The 18,122-nt window shown below is 37.1% G+C and overlaps 1 protein-coding gene across 2 annotated transcripts in view; it reads left to right on the plus strand.

The window, feature by feature from the left end:
• Positions 1-465: 465 nt before the first annotated feature.
• lrp2a (low density lipoprotein receptor-related protein 2a) overlaps positions 466-18,122 on the plus strand; it is a 99,289-nt gene continuing 81,632 nt past the window's right edge. For both annotated transcript variants that reach the window (XM_077215888.1, XM_077215889.1), the window contains exons 1-7: positions 466-667; positions 12,503-12,616; positions 14,774-14,896; positions 15,170-15,286; positions 16,577-16,687; positions 17,731-17,844; positions 17,951-18,067. In XM_077215888.1, coding sequence (XP_077072003.1) covers positions 481-667; positions 12,503-12,616; positions 14,774-14,896; positions 15,170-15,286; positions 16,577-16,687; positions 17,731-17,844; positions 17,951-18,067 — 883 coding nt within the window. In that variant the 5' untranslated portion in view covers positions 466-480. The remainder of the gene's footprint in view (positions 668-12,502; positions 12,617-14,773; positions 14,897-15,169; positions 15,287-16,576; positions 16,688-17,730; positions 17,845-17,950; positions 18,068-18,122) is intronic.

Consider the following 18,122-nt stretch of genomic DNA (forward strand, 5'->3'; position numbering starts at 1 on the left):
ATGTTTTTACTATAAGAATAACTATAAATTAGCCATAATTACATGCAACTAACCCTAAACCAAACTCTAATCCTACCCTAACCCATATTAAGTAGCCTACATGTAGAATTAATATTTCTCAGTATGTATGCAAATAATTACACTGTTACGGATTGCACCGCCTGACATAAAAACAGTAAAAAAAAAAAGAGAGAGAAAAAAGGAAAAAATAGATGTCAAACACTTTGAAATGTTATTTAACAACTGGCACTTAGTTTAAACACATTGTTCAAGACTCAAAAATATGCATTGCATCAGTTTTGAAAAGTTTTTAAAAAAACACATTTTTTAAGCTTTATTTGTCAAAGAACCGAAATATTTCTCATACTGTGACTGTTTCCCAATCCACACAATATGTAGGCTCGTCAATGAGCTCAACAGGTTGCTGGGAGCCAGTGAAGGATTTGATCCTGTGGGTCGAGCTGAGGGGGAGCGAGCGTCATGTGCACGCCCTTTTTCATCAGCCCGGGACAAGTGAGTAAGAGCCACTTCACTGCATCTCAGTCCCAAGAGCTCCATCTGTCCGGCTTCATGAGGGGCTGGACACACCAGCCGGGACCGTGCGTCACGATGCACCTACAACTACTCTTTATTATAACTTTATGTGCTCTTCATTGCGATTGCCAAGGTACGATGCTACTTTTATTAACTTGTCTCGTATCATATTTGTTTTAGATATGATTTAGTGCGGATCATTTCTAAAAATAGACATAACGGGCAAGTTACTCCGCATACTATCACAGGTGTTCTGGTTTAATTGTCCTACAAGTGGGGAAATGTGCAATTAGATTCTCACTGTATGTTAGAAAATAAACAATCGCTTATTTATTACTGGGAATAACGGTGTTATCTAACGGCATTGTTATTTATGCTATAATGAACGGTCTTCGCTCAAGGCAAAGTCAGAATCGTGAAAACAAACACTATACGTGGCAGAACAAGTGTATTTTCTTTATTTTTTATTTTTAAATGGTTCCAAATGGAATTGTCGCACAAAGCCTCCCTCAGACAGATTTGAGGTTCTCTTAGAACTTTTGCATGAGCTTTGGCGTTGCTAGGTAACAGAGACGAGCATGTGACTTGAAGACAATCTCTAGTCCAGCAGACCCCAAGCTGCTGGTACAAAGCAAATTCACACACATTTCAGCGCTCGGGCCTGTTTCTAAAAGACTTAAACAGTCTGTGTGGAGGGGACGTGGATTTTGAGCCGTGTATTTTGCTGCATTGCAGTTGGTAAATCAGTTGACAGCCCAACAGGTTCCTCTGTTGCAAAAGTGTGGTTGCATGGCTAGAGCTTCTCGGATTGTAATCTGCTTTCTTTTTGCCCAACCCTTAGTATGTAAGCTTCTTATGTGAATCAAGCAACTAATTACTCTGCAGCTGCCGCTCAAGATGACCATTGCTTGCTTCGACACTCTGTAGTGAAAATTAGCTTAGGATGACTTCATCGAGCCTAAATCACCGTCGATTTTCTGTGTTCATTTGGCAATTTCGTTAATAGGGTGAATTAGGATGTTTGCATTCAAAAAAGAGCTGAATTAAAACCAGATGATTGAATTCAATTTATTGTGACCTCGAGGTGTCAAAATCGCATTTTCTCACACAGTCTTTTGAGAATTCATACTGCTATGTATCAGGCTTAAATTTGTGGCCGTAGCCTTGATTGATCTCCTCAGAAATGCGAGCCAGGAATGAGTTCCTGTAATCCAGCTTTATTCAGCATGTGTTTCGGAGGAAATGACCAAAAGGGGTCTCGATGGAGGGGGACAGGTTACTTTCTCTAATCCGCTGAGCTTCACTTCCTGTTGGTTCCTCGGCCTCTCAGTTTCAGACCCAGGGGTCAAAGGTCTTAAAAAGGTAGTTACTTATTACATTGTTGGTTAACATGATGCATTTTATTTTAAACTAGGACTTCTTTAAAAAAGCCTTGAGTTGGCACAATTTAAACGGTTTTACACCTCATTTTATGGTGTTTATTAACCAACATGTGAAACCGTTCGAATAAATTATTATTTACAGCCGTGTGTACATTGCCTGCAAATGTGATGATGCTGGCGATTCATAACTTGTTTTTTACAAAGATAATATCATTAGTCACGTATTAGCCATCTTTGGATTGCAATGATTAATAGACGTTCGTTCAGTGTCACATTCACCAGTGTCATCTCTTAGTCTTTTTTTATTACGTGCAGCCAAAGATCAGCGAACAATGATATCTCATTCAATAGGCTGAATCTGATGTGGACCAGTGAGGGGCCTCATGAATGATCTGTATCAGGATTTCAAGAGAGGAAATCAGTTTGATGCTGGACAGAGAGGGCCTTATCTGAACCTGACTGTCAGAAAGCTTTAAAGTGCATCACTTTTGTACTGGACTTCTTTTATAAACTCCAACAGTAGTTTCCAGAAGTAAAAATCCCATTCAAAGCTTCCAAAGAGAAATATAATAATGTCTTTAAATACTTTTAAACTACCTCTATATTCTATATATTTAATTATTTTGCAATAAACCACATATTTTATATCGTTGCAGAATGTAAACTATATTATCACCTTTCAATTTATTTAAAGTTTTATATATATAGTAGGCCTACATCCAACTGTATCTGCAAACATACAGTGTACTCACATAATGTAATATTTACTATATATATATATAGCAAATGTAGGCCGTGTGATTGCTTATATCGTCGCAAAATGTTAACTATATTATCACACAGGTCTATATTTACATTTGGATATATAAATATATATCCATAAAGCAATATATACTATAGCAAATCTTGACTTAGTTATAGTTTATATTGTCACAAAATGTAACTATATAATCGCAAAGCTGTATTTATCTGCATACATACACTCATGTAAACTGGTAGATACTATAGCAAATCCTGGCTGCTTGATTGTTTATATAGTTGCAGAATGTTAACTATATTATCACACAGGTCTGTTTATACAGTTGGATATATAAGTACAGTACATTCCATTTTATCTGCACTAATTACCCAGTAATACTCATTACCGCTAGATACTATATAGCAAATCTCTGGTGCGTGATTGTTTATATTTTGTTGCAAAATTTAAACTATATTTAAATGCTTTACATTAAATGTAATTCATCCCAGAGCTAGTAGGTTTGGTTCAAGGGTTAGAACTTTTTATTGAAGAATGTTTCTAAATCTTTATGAAAGCAAGTAAATGGAAAACGTATAGATCGAAGGCTGCTTAAAAAGTGGGCTGTAACTGTTGCAACTCTGAAAACATAAGTCACATAAGCTAGTTCTTCTTGTTTAAACCCAGCAAGCAATTTTGCATTTAAAAGACGTCTAATAGCCGTCCAAACACAGTGATGACGTCTAGGCTAAAATTTGGGGAGTCAGTGAAAATGTAAAATGCGTCTAAACCATAGCTCAATAATAGACACACAGGCTACGCATAGAACATGACAAAGAAATAAAACCAAACCAAACACCTTGTAATCACTGTTGACTTTGCTTACATGATGGAATATCATACTTCTTGCAAGTTATTTTGCCAACATCAACATGTAACCAAATTCAAGGTTATTTTGGCTAGAGGTCTATATCGGGTCTATAGTTAATCTATACTGTGAAATGACGGCTATTGCTTGATGGGATGTAACTTAAAACATTCTAAATTGGTTGTTAAAATGTGTCTTCTAAATAGCATGGCTTTCAAATTGTCTTTGTTGATTGTTCTGAAAGAATTGCACGTCCTCTTGATGCATGTTTGGTGATCATTTCTGCGTGTAGGTTATTATTGGAATGTGTGAACAAGCTAAACAAACAGTAATGACGTCTGCATTTTGAACAGTGAGAAAATACCGCAATCCCATTTTTCCTGTTATGCACGTGCTCCTTAAACCTCACACATGCTTCTGGGCCTTTCCGGTATAAGTGCTTGAGCAACAGGGCTGCTGTGTTAGAAAAAGGAACAGAAGTTAACACAGTTGGCACTAATGAAGACTTCTAATCCTCTCAGAGTAAACAGCACCCTTAGTGGCCATATTAGTCACTGCCGCAGTGCCATCAGAAAGATGAGAAGCATGTGTGTTGGTGTTGGCGTTTGACTGCATGAGACTGAGTGCATTGCAACTCATTGTATCTTAAAAAGTTCACCCAGAAATGACAAGTCTCATTTACTCATCCTCATGTCATTCCAAACTTTTATGGTTTTCTTTCTTCTGTGAACAGTGGAAAAGAGGATATTTTTAAAAATGTCGTAGTGTTTTTAGCTCATGCAATGAAATTCATACTGGGTGTGCTGCAGGGGTGTAAATGCGTTGGTGGTGCTCATTCAATACATAAGAGGTGAAAATCAGATGAAACAACAACATATCCAAGGAACTCTCATGGTTAGGAATAAAAAGGCTAAACTGGGCTAAATCATTAAAAGTGTTGATCAATGTGTTTCAGCTTGACACATCCTTTTTCAGGATGCACATCCATTGTCCACACAAGCATTCTTTAAACTATTAACAATCATTGGATCAGGTTAGCCAGTGGTAGTGGCTATAATCAGACAACTTCTACAAAACATTGTAGTAACCTCCAGTGCTTAAAAAAAAATACAAAAATAATAATGTTGTTTTGGACCCCACTGTCTTTCAAAACAGCTCATGTTCTGTTCAAATAAAGTAAATGGTGATATATTTCCCCCCCCCCCCCCCAACATTAGTTAATTTATTAAGAATTAGTATCATCAAGATACTGTTATAGCTGTTCATACTTTGAATTCGATTTTATTTTCATTTTAATTTTAGTTAACGTTTTAGTAATTTTGTTCAGTGTCATTGTTTTTGTATTTTTTTTTAATATGTCAGTATTGTTTTAGTTTAAGTTTATTCAGTTTTAATTATTCTAGTTCTTCAACTTCAAATAAATGATAAAAGTTGCCTGGGCAACTACCTAAAAAAATTTTTTTTTCTTCAAATATTTTATTTCACTTCAAGTTTTATTTTATTTCAAGTATGCTTTATGCATTTAGTTTTAGTTAACTATAACATTAATAACCCTGCTAAATGCACAATACTTTTACAGCATTCATTAATCTAGGTTAATGTTAATTTCCGCATTTGCTAATGCATTTAAACATCTATTAACGAACAATGAAGAGTAGTGGTCGACCGATATTGTTTTTTTGACGGCCGATGCCGATATCTTAGAGAGCAGGGTTGTCGGTGGCTGATATAAAGCCGATATTTATATAGGCCTATACATTAGTAATGAAAAGGTATATTTATAGATACAAATTAGATGAATAAATGCTGTAAAAATGTATGCTATTTTTCTTTTACACTATGACATGTTTGCCTGTAGATTTTGGAACTAACACATTTGTTGGAATTGCCATTTGGGCACAGTTATCTTCCAGTGCTGATTATTTCAAAATGTGCAATTTATTTGGATGATATTTTGGTCTCACATACAGCTAATTCATTGTAAAGTTTCTAACGGGAGTCAGCGGTGCTCATCTGACTTGTTTAATAGGCTTTCCGACTCAATGTTTGCCTCCTTTCCACTTGCGGCCAATGCCAAAGCCTTTGCGTACCAGTAGGTCCTTTCTCTACGATTGCGAGCCAAAGTCAGTTGTAAAGCAATTGACTGCGTTCAGCGTCGTCCATTTCCATATGAAACAGGGCTGCGGCACTCTGCTCCACGGTATGGCCGGCCAGCCTTGGCACTGGGCTTTGCCAGCCATTCCTGCGCAGGCATTCACTCCAGCCGCCCCCCCAAAACAAGGCGGCATTGATGAAAGAAGCGGCACCTCTCCCATGGCCCCCGCGGGACTGGAAAGAGATGTTTTGGGGGGCTAGTGGCTGGCAAGTGCCTTTAGTTTTTTTTTTTAAAGGAAAGAGGGATGGCAGAATGGAGGAGGATGGGCTCCGGGGGCCTCTTTTCGGCTTTCTTTCTCGCAGGAAGCTCTACTGTATTCCCCCATTCTGCTATCCGTCTCCATCGGCCCTTTTGGCGTGCTGACACTTTCAGTTATGGGGCTGCAGCCCCGCCAGCCAGGCCATTGTGCCATTGTGGTCTCACAGTGGGGTCTAAGCCTTTGGGAGGCTTCATTCTAATGAAAATTCCTCCACCGCTCTCTCTTTGTGGCCTGACGTTGGCGCGTCCTTGTTTTTCTCCTCAGATAGTTTTGGGGATTCTTGCCTGCTGAGGGTTTAAGTTGGCTAATTAGAAAATACATGCCCAGAGAGGAGACAGGGATGGAGGGGGGCAAAAGAGGAAACAGAAAATGGAACAAAACAGGGTAAGCAAAGACATTAATGAAGGAAGGAAAAACAAGCTCAGACCCATCAACAGGAGGACGGCATTTGCATAATACAAGCCGCTCTCCTCACAATGGCCAGCCGGGGACAATCGCATAACTGTTGTCATTCGTGCAATCTTAGTTGAGACGTCCAAATAAAACCCTTTTAAAGACACCCCAGGAAATTACGGGGCTAAATGCTTGGTTTTGTTGAGTGCAGGAATAGGATAGGCCTGCCGCTGTTCACTTTACCTGTTGGTTTTCCCAGTTGCTGATACTGTCAGGAAAAGCAGGCTTTACTTACGATGCTGTGAATGGATAGGTTTCGGCTCTTGGCAAAGGTTGTTAAAAGCTGTTTGGCTAATGTATAGCTGATTCATAATGTTAAAATGAGAGAAAACAATTAACCTGAGAGAGAAATCAGTGTTAATTTAGTATCATTAACATACTATTATAGTTTTTCAGTATTTTGGTTTAGATTTTAGATTTAAGTTAAAGTTTTGTTTATTACATTTTTTTTAAATGTCTATATAGTTTTTATAATTTTTTCTTATAGTTAAATTCACCCATTTTCATTAATTACTCACCCTCATGTCGTTCCAAACCCGTAAGACTTGCGTTCATCTTCGTAACACAAATGAAGATCTTTTTGATCAAATCTGAGAGCTTTCTGTGACTTGACAGCTACGCAACTGACACTTTGAAGCTTCAAAAACTTCATAGAGAGATTGTAAAACGCATCTATATGAATTGAGCGGTTTAGTCTAAAATTTCTGAAGTGACACGATCGCTTTATATGATGAATAGATTTAATTTAGTATTTTATCCACATATTAACATTGATCAGCGAACATAAACCGACCATGCTTGACACATGAGAACAAACCTCATTGGTTCTTGCTGAAACTCAAACGTGCTGCGTAACCCGAGAATAAACCTCATTGGTTCTTACACGTCAAGTAAACATGCTTTAACTTCCATTTACAAAAACGGATGTGTGAGTTGATGAAAGTTTATATGTGAATAAAAGCCTAAATTTAATCTGTTCACTTTTTTTAAGCGTGAAAATGGTAGTTGTGTAGCTGTCAATGGAGGAACAGAAATCTCTCAGATTTCATCAAAAAGATCTTCATTTGTGTTTCGAAGATGAACGAAAATCTTGAAGGACATTAGGATGAATAATTAATGACAGAATTAAAAAAAATTTGGGTGAACTATCCCTTTAACCAAAAGAAAATTAGAACTGAAATCATTTTTTAAAATATATTTAATATTATTTCAGCTAATCTTTATTTCAAGTAAAACATTTTTTAATGATTTTTAGTTTTAGCTAACCATAATAAACCTTGTGAAAATGTATTTTGTGTTTGTGTGTTATTTTGAACCTTGACGTGATGCATCTTTTTCCCTCGTATCCTGGCAGCGTGTGCGGAAACGGGCGATGGCTGATGTTTAAAATTCTACTACTTGCGAGCGGGTGTCAGTAAGAGCGTCTTACCTCCCAGATCCTGTATATGCCAATGTCTACCTTTGCGTTACAGACGCTGCTGAAACCTCCGGGATCATGTCCTACCAACAAAGGGTTCCTTTGAGCGAGTAGAGTAGCAATTTTATCATTAGTAAACTGAGCAGGAAAAAGGCTCGTTTCCCAATTGGCTGCCGAAGGAGTTAAAAAGGAAGCCCATTTGGCTGGCATGCTTTTAAAGCGTTTGCTGTGGTGTTTGGTCTAGACCTCTCGCTATGAGGCCCTCGCTGAGCTTTTAGCGCCGCGGCTCAAGCGCAGAACCCCGTGGCCCATCTGGCAGAGGACGAAATCCATTATTAAAGAGTACATCACAGGGAACGAGGCTGATAAACTTCTGACTCATACATAATAAATGCTCTGCTAATACAACGTTTGTTCTGCAATGGCACAGAACCAACAGGCTGTCTACTATGATATTATGTTTTTGGTCTAAATTAATATTTAAGAGAGGTATTTTTTGAGAGCAATATTTTACCTGCATACAGAAGCACCAGAGTTTGTTACACAGCACATAAAAGCAATAGTTATCCCAAACTTTTTTTCTCTTTTTTTTTTTGGTTGAAAAGACAAGGAGAATGTTGTATATTTGTCTTTTTCAGAGCCTGACAGTCATTGTTACTGTGAACTGGTTTTGTATGGGATTTTTGTATGGATGAACTATTCCTTTAAACACTTCCAACCTGCCATGTCTCACAACAAGAGGGAGTTGTTCCTCCATCCATTTAGAGATTACTTTGTTGCACTGTAAGACAAATTTTTTGTCAGTCGGATGTCTAAACATATTACTTCAGATTTTTAGCAAGGTTACTGGCCGGCTAAATGTCAACGATGACCTCATGATGTAGTTTAGCCCAGTTCTCAGTTTCCTATTGGCAGGCTGAGTATGTGCTCGAGTTGTTTGACTGAGTCACATGAGTTTCCTAAAAGGCATCAGGTCAGATAAGATTCTGGTTTCAATGGCCTGGCTTCATGAAAAATGAAAATGAAAAACCTTTTTGTTCATGATAATTTATTGAGGTTTAAGCAGCTTTTTGTTTGTCTGATCATTATCATTGTTTAGGACCGTGAGTCAGTGCAGTGTGATGGAATAGCAGGTGTGGATCAGCGTTAGGCTCTTGTTGAGATCCAGCAAATAGATTTTACAGTCAGAATATATATAGAATTGCATGATATAAACTCACAATTGTGACTTTCTTTCTCAGAATTGCATGATATAAACTCACAATTATGACCTTTTCTCTCAGAAATTGTGAGAAAGTCAGAATTGTAAGATACAACTTCACAATTATCTCCTTACTTTTTTTTATTCCTTGGTGGAAACAAGCTTCCATACCTTGGATATTAATAATCAATAAGAAAAACTATTTGCACTGCATTTCTTTTTATTAATTGCTTTTAATATCATTTAATTGAGAAGTATACCTGTGATGAGGTGTGTTCTCTGAGCTATGAGAAATATAAATAAGTAGCATATAATTAATTAAAGTGTGTGTAAAACATTTTATGCTTTCTTTTGTGATTATTTTATGTTTATTTAAAATATATGTACACAAACTCGCTGCCACAATACTAGGGTGTCATGGATGTCTACAAGGGTTTTGCTATGCAACTGGTAGAATGTTCAGGGGGGTTGCTATGGCGTTGGTATGCAATTGGTTAAATGTTTTGTGTGGTTGCCAGGTTTTTGCTATAGAACTGGTAGTGTGTTTTTTGTGGTTGCTATGGCCTTACAATACAATTAGTAGAATGTTTTGGGTGGGTTGCTGAAGTTTTGCTATGCAGTTATTAGAATGTTCTTGGTTGTTAGAGAGTTGCTATGCAGTTGGTATGTTTTTGGTGGTTGCTTGGGCGCTGCCATGTAGTTGGTAGAATGTTCTTGACGGGGTGTTGCTATGTAAGTTGTAGGATGTTCTGGGTGGTTTGTAGAGTGTTGCTTTGCAGTTGGTAAATTATTGTGGCTACCAGGGTTTTGGTATGCAGAATGTTCTGGGCAGGTGCTAAAATGTTGCTATGAACTGGTACTATGGAATGTTCTGGGTTGTTGCTAAGGTGTTGCTATGTGGTTGCTTAGTGTCCCAAGTCAAAAGAGCCCTCAAATCTAATATCTGTGATATTTTGGTATCTGGTATATTTGTTAGATTTCAGTGTAAATTTAGGTCAGCCAGGTGAAAATGTTTAAGTTTGGTCACTTAGAAAAGGTAGTTAAACAACATTATTTTATATTTCAGTGAATATTGGTGGCTCAGTTGTACGTTTTTGCACAATCTACTTACAGATAAGTTTAGGGTAGGACCTGCGTGCTTACTTTTTAAAAAAAATCTATTTTTTTCATAAAATACTTACACTTTCCTATGAGATCGGGTTGGTTTAGCACCTTATCTTAAAAAGTTGGTTTCAGGGATCATCCCGGTGTAGCACAAACAGTGCAGGATAAATTATACTAGGAATTTTATTAAAGTTCCTAAGTATGACTAAACATGCCCTCAGAGGGCATGCAAAATAAGATACGTTGGATTTGTTTTACCCTTTTAATGTTTTGCTTGACAAAAACATTATGCATGAAAATTGAAATTATCAGTAGACCTTTTCATTGGTTGAATTGGAACAATCAAATAATTATGGGGCATTTTATTTTAAGTTCTAGGAACTTCTGAATTTGACTTTCTTTTTGGGGATATCACATACGTTTGACCAGCAGACTCTGTGTGTATGTATGTGTTTAGGTAACTGGTGATAAGACATACTCACTCACCCACTCTCCAACCCTCCAGCACTTCACCACGTCATTCCACCTTGCATCTCCCTTTGCTTTTGGAATTTGGGTGTAAGGGCTACGGTACCACGCGGTACCAATATTTATCCTAATTACATTTCTGACAAGGAACAGCATGCACCATTCATCAGTGTCAGCGAGAGACAATCAGAATCCCACATTCCGCTCGTCCGAGCGACGGCCCTGACGGAGAGCTCCTTGGCTGAACTATGCTGATGGTGTCGATATGTCCTGGAGCCTGTCGGGGAAGGTAGAGGGGTGGTACCTTATCTCCTCAGATGTCACTCACAGGGAGAGATCAAAAGGAAGGGTTGAGATAAAGGAGAGTTAGTGCCTGCTCTTCGACTGGCACGCTTGGCTCCGCTAGCTGTCAATTCGGTTGTCGAAATGCTTCATCAATGGCATGACACAACCCCATGCACACTTGACTAGTGAAGTGCACTCTGCTTTTCAGAAGTAACCACAGAGGGGTAATGGGTGATACATTGATTTAGCTGATTTCACAGGCCTGATTTTCAGTATCTAAACATCCTTTAAACTAGATATAGTCAAGAAACGAAATTGTGATTTTTGTTTACAGAGAATATATCTTGAATTAACATTATGTTTTGAGCTAATTTTGGTAACTAAATTATTGTCTATTTAAGACAAAACCAAAGGCAACAGTTTGCAAATGGGGTAATACAAATTCTAATATTTTATAAAATTTTGCTGAAATGTAATTTTATTTTATTATAAGGATGTTTAGATACTGGAAAACAAGGCAAAAATAAGAATTTTGTTTTAGAATTGTTTTTTTTTTTGCATTTGTGTAACTTTTGGCTAAGAAGAAAAATTTTAATTTCTCAAACCCAAATTAAATGGTAATTTTGCATTATTGCATCTAATTTTTAATGACGTCTTTGTACATTCTGTGAATGCCAGGGAATATAATTTTATTTTAGACTAAATTTTAATTTAAATCTTGATATAAATAAACTTGGGAAATAATTATAAGCGTCTCTGATTTACTTAGCATACTAGGGTCTCATTTTGTTACACATAAATATTTAAACTTATGCAAACTAGATTTTATTAAAATGTACAAAATAAACAATATAGCAGATTTTAAAATAAATAAAGTATAGTTTAGACATGTAAATTCAGAGTACAATATATAAAGAATACAATCACTTCAAAAAAGATGACGAGGTCTTCTATGATCATTGTTATAAGGAAAACAATATACATTTTTAGATAGTGGACAAGGATGCATCTAAATTCAACATTGATCATGCATCGTGCATGTATCATAAAATCTTCCATTGTATGAGTGCATCTAGAACGGTCAGAGGTCTACGGATCGGTTTATGTACAGAAGGGCATTGTCCATGTAGGGGGAGATCTTTGAACCTTATCTTGTGTAGTAACTCCTGCAATGTTTACATTATTTCTTATTACATTACATTATCTAAACTTCACAGACCCATCATGGTCAGGTTTTATGATCTGTGGGAGTAGATCTTCCAAGTCTATGTGCAAGAACCTTGGTTGCTATCTGTTGCTCGGCATTGAGTAAACCCATAGGCCTGATTGATGAATGTGGGGTTTTCTCCCCTTTTTAAAAGCTAATGGATGCAAAAGGTTCAGGCATCTGTCATTTAGACCTGGCACAATGATAGGGCAAAGCTCAGATAAGAATGTTACATATAATTAATGTGGGAAATTATGCCTTTCAGCTATACCGTCCCTTCAGGAAAAAAAAAGTATTTATAAATTAACAACTCTTAATATATATATGTGTTTATATATTTATATATATATACTGTATATAAGTTGTTATTATTTATGTGTATATTTATTCATTTAGAACAGACCGTCACAATATCTTGTCATTTTCTGTGTAGGTTCAGGTTGTGAGGTTGGGTCTTTCCACTGTGGGACAGGCCGTTGTATTCCAGTCAGCCAGAGATGCGATGGAACAACCGACTGCTCGGATAGCTCCGATGAAATTGGCTGCCGTAAGTAACTCTTCCAGACAACCACAAGGTCACACTGAAAGCTAATAAAGACTGACAAGTGTGAAATAGAGCTGTTTAGTTCGTAATCCATAAACCCAAAACAGCATTAGCATTAGCCATGTGTTCCCTCAGGAATTTAAAACAGGTTTTTAGAATAGTTTTTGTTGGCAAATTTTTTAAATGTAAAAGTCATGTTTTTTTTATACATCATAAATGATGTACAGTCATAACACATGAATTATAGAGTCTTTTTTGGGCTTTAAAAACACAAGTTGCTCACAAGTTAAATAAGAGTACGTCAAGCATGTAAAAAGGTGGCAGTAGTGTTAGCGCTCTTTTCAAACATTCATTCTAGCCCATGTATTCAAGAATTGAAAGTAATAAATAAAATAAATTCTGGTGTAAAACTTGCTACCTATGGAACCACTACAAATCTGCTCGGATCACAGATCCAGTCCAGAAGAAAAGATTAAACATTAAAGGTTGTATCAGTGATTTCAGGCCCAAAAATAAATGTCTAATCTTTCCTAACGATCCGCTAGCTGCCCGCCCCATAAGCATGCCGTCCAAAAACCGCGTCTCTGTAGGCAGCCTAGGCTCTGAGATCTGCACACAAAAACAAATGGGTACAACCATAGATATCATATGATGTCTATGGGTACAACCACCACTCAAAACCAAAATAAAGTGTTCCAACCAATCACTGACAGGGGCGGGTGTTGTGAGGTTTTGCGCTCGTGCACGGCTGTATGCGAAATCGGAGGAACACCCGCCCCTGTCAGTGATTGGTTGGAACACTTTATTTTGGTTTTGAGTGGTGGTTGTACCCATAGACATCATATGATATCTATGGTTGTACCCATTTGTTTTTGTGTGCAGATCTCAGAGCCTAGGCTGCCTACAGAGACGCGGTTTTTGGACGGCATGCTTATGGGGCGGGCAGCTAGCGGATCGTTAGGAAAGATTAGACATTTATTTTTGGGCCAGAAATCACTGATACAACCTTTAAGAAGTTAAAAGGTCAAATTAGGGTCTTTGCAATGTGGGACACAATAACCAATGCAGTATACTCTGCTGCATACTGCACATTTTGGCACATTTAGTTGGTATTCTGTACATACGGAAATGTCACATACTAGTATAATAGTATACTAGTAGTTTTGTCTGTGTACAAAACTATCAGCTGCGTTTTTTACGGTGCATTGTGGGATTGAATGAGTACACTTGATTATGTTTCAGCCACCACTACAAATGGCTGTCCCCTCAAATAGTGCCCTATTTAAGGGTATATGGGGTGATTTCAGACACAACCTAGGTCAACTAACAATGACAAGGAACACATGAAACAGCTGCTGACTGACTGACCTGCATATATAGCCTATGGTACGGGAGCAAAGTGTACAGCAATTACATACTGCATGTTAACGTGATTAAAAAAATGAATGGCTTTCTTTTGCATGTAAAAGAATTATAATAATCAGACATTAATGAATCGATTAATTTGCAGAAGTTATTACTAAACACCTGTGCATGAAGACATTAACGACTGATGTGCGACGGATGTTACTACACTATAAGAAAATATTTTTCGAAGTAGTGAATAAAACAATGATTATTGGATTACTTCTTACAAGAAACACCTGTTTCAGTCTTTCTACTTTAATTAAGTGCGCTGCTTGCCATTTATTTGTAAATAATTCAGAAGTTTACTAGCAAATTCTTGAGTGAACATTTTTTCTACGACCAATTTTTTTCAGTGTATGGTTTTGGGAAGCAATTGTGACTAGCTAGTTAATTTCTCTAGTGAGGCATCGTACGATGGTAGTTAGGCAGCGAATCATGTTGTTGTATAGTAAATTCAGCCCAGATCTGATCTGATAGTATGCAAAGAGTACATACTATATACTTCAGAAAGGGTATAGATAGTATGCTATTAACAACTCTGGACCAATAAATAAGGAAAAATATTCAATTAATATGATCAGAAAAGTCCATTTTTTGGCGTGCTTATTTCTCTGTCTGTATCAGTTCTTCCATTCCTCTGTTTATGAGATCTGTCAAGGAATTCTGAGCTATTTGAAAGGTGGCCTCTTAGCGCAGGCCAGCTCAAGTCTCTTCTAGCATGGTTAACAATGCCGTCTCATTGCGCTCTTCCAGCCCAGCCCACCTGCGAGAGCGCTCAGTTCCAGTGCCTGAGTGACGGCGAGTGCATTCCTCAGCACTGGGTTTGTGATGATGAGGAGGATTGCGAGGATGGCTCCGATGAAAGGCAGCACTGCCGTGAGTACTCCTTATCTCTCTCCCTCACTTTCTGCTTCCATTTCAATTACGACTGTCCGTCAGAGCTGAGAGCTCCATTGACTCCCAGTAATGTACCGGGATGTAATTTCCGTCATGTCGGGGAAACACGATATCTCAGATGTGCAGGCAACAGTATGAGAAACAACAGGCAAAGCGCGCCTGTGTCGTAGGGAGAGTATCCCACTTTAGTGAAGACGAGGACCACCCAGCGCACTCATATTATAATCATGTCTGTGTGATCTTTGCTGGCAGCTGGCAGGACGTGCTCCGGTTCACAGTTCACCTGTACGAACGGGGCCTGCATCCCGGGAGGATACAGGTGCGACCGAGTACCTGACTGCCTAGATGGAGCAGATGAGAGAAACTGCTGTAAGTATTCTGCTGGCGTGTGTGTGTTATGGGAATAGAGCTGGGCAGGATAGTTAAATATATCTCACAGTCGTGTTGTACCATTCAACAGTGTTTCCAAAAAATCTCTTATGCTCACCAAAATACAGCAAAAACAGTAATATTCTGAAATATCTTTACAATTTAAAATTACTATTTTCTTATTTGAATATATTTTAAAATGTAATTTATTCCTGTGATCAAAGCTGAATTTTCAGTATCATTACTTCAGTGTCACATGATCCTTCAGAAATCATTCTTAAATGCTGATTTGCTGCTAATAAAACATTCTTATTATCAATGTTAAAAACAACTGCTTCATATTTTTGTTATTATTTTCTTTAATGATTCTTTAATGAATAGAAAGTTCTAAATAACAGCATTTATTTGAAATGGAAATCTTTTGTAAGAATCTAAAAGCTTACTGTCAGTTTTGATCAATTGAATGCATCCTTACTATCCCCAAACCTTTTCTGTCAGACATTTTGAACCAAACACCATTGCAGCCAATTAGATAAAAAATGGTTAAAGCGAGTAGTAAAATACAGTACAAATCTAGTTTTTCCATGAAATGAACAAATATAAGATTCTTATTTAATAATTTGTATTTATTTGGTGCTTAATAACAATATATACCACTCAGTATGCAAAGTTGCATTGCATTTAATGAACATAGCATTTAATGAATTTGCTTTAATAATGCTCAAATTTATTTTTGGAAGTCCCAAAATAGGGAGGAAGCAAAAGTACTCAAATGACACTTAAATATCAAATAGGTGCATAAACATCTCAAATTTCATGATATTGCTTAATTTGATAGTGTGAATAATATAATTGTATAGTGTGAACATTTGACATATTGTTTGAGGGAGGAAACACACACTCACACACATACACAAGGTATGTGTGTTTTCTCCTACCTCAAAGGCTCCTTTGGCATTTTAATCAATTTGTAAGATTAAGAGTCTCGCTGATGGACAGAAATGGCCACAATATGCTTTTTGTTTGTCAGAGTTGATTGCAGATTCCTCTGTGGATTAGTGCAGGTGTCAGTTCAGTTTCTGTGCCATCATTGAGCTCTTATCACATACTTCTTTACTGTAACAGACTTACTACACACATAACGGTTGCTGATTGTATGCTGATTCTTTGCTCGTACTGTACATTAAGACCACTCACTGTATGCCGTACCTCAGTGGATGCTGGATTGCATTACACAGTGGTTATATTTAATTGAATGACTAAGTGATGGACAGAGTCTCTATTTCTCAGTCTACCCAGAGTGCTCGGAGCTGAGGTGTGCTAACGGTGCGTGCTATAACAGGAGCCAGCGCTGTGACCAGGTGCTCAACTGCCGAGACGGATCCGACGAGGCCAATTGCAGTGAGTATCTTTCCCTGGCAGGACACGTATATAGACACAGTCATCTACTGGATGGCCTGGAAAATGTTTATGCTACATTTACCACTGCACGCTTTTGCAGCTATAATATTTGGTTATGTGAGAAATATATTTAGAAAAATGCATATACATATATATATATATATATATATATATATATATATATAATTTATTTAATATGTATAATAATAAAACATTTTTAGTATTTTATTTTAGTATTATGGTTTTTATTAATATTTTGAATTCACGCTTATTTTTATATTTTCAGTTCACATTTCAATTTCAGTCTATATTTTAGTAATTTTGTTACAAATTTTTTTATTAGTTTTTTATATTACTGTTAAGTAAAAAAAATCAGTTGTGGTATTAGTTCAGTTTTAGTTAATATTTCTATTGAATTAGTAGTTTTAGTGCTTCAACGTATTTCAATTCATGTTTATATAACTTTTTTTTAATTTCAGCTTTATTACAATTAACAAAAATGTTTTTAATAGTTTTAGTTAATAACCCTGATTCTGTGAAACACAAAATAAGATGCTAGGCATAAAAAAAAATATGAATAACAGTGACTTTTGTGCAACTTGTAATTTTTTATGAAGCCATTTGATAGTTTTTTGAAACGATTAAAGCAAATTTAAGTTATTGTTCACTGATTGTCCCATTCGCAGTCTTGTTTTTTTTTCTCACGATTCACAGCGACATTTGAAAACCAATTACATTTCCCATCAGTGATATCAAACCTGGTGTAATTTGTTCAAATACGGCATTTGTGAATTGAAAACAGGAACAAATGATATTTTAGAGGCTTAAATTTAGAACTGACCGCACACAGATCTATTGTATGGCTTCATATGCATCATAATATACTGTAGCGCACATATTGGGTGAATACGAGGGTGAGGGTGAGGATGAGGGTGAATAAACAATGACAAAAATGTACTTTCGTGTTGTTATTTTCCACTGTATTAAACTATATTTAACTTTTGTTTCAAATTGTGTCATGGATGTGTCTTGTTTGTGTTCAGCCCGGCGGTGCAGTAGCGGTCAGTTTCAGTGCAATAACGGAGAGTGTATTCCTCGCGGATACGTCTGCGACCATGACGATGATTGTGGAGATAGAAGTGATGAACAGAACTGCAGTATGAAGATTAAATTTTGCACCTTTTTCCACATCTAATCATATAGAATGTAAAAAGGTAACATTAAGCAGTAGCTTAGAAAAGCCTGTGTATATGCTATCTACAGCCTACCCGACCTGCAGAGGAACATACTACACCTGTCCCAGCGGCCGCTGCATTCATCAGGTCTGGCTGTGTGATGGAGAGGACGACTGCGAGGACAATGCGGATGAGAAAGACTGCGGTAAGCCTTTGAAATGTTGCTCTGCATGCTAATTATTGCAAAAACCAGGCTTCAT

Source organism: Siphateles boraxobius, unplaced genomic scaffold (genome assembly GCF_051911475.1).
Source record: "Siphateles boraxobius isolate OS27281-9 unplaced genomic scaffold, OSU_SipBor_1 7, whole genome shotgun sequence".
Taxonomy (NCBI): domain Eukaryota; kingdom Metazoa; phylum Chordata; class Actinopteri; order Cypriniformes; family Leuciscidae; genus Siphateles; species Siphateles boraxobius.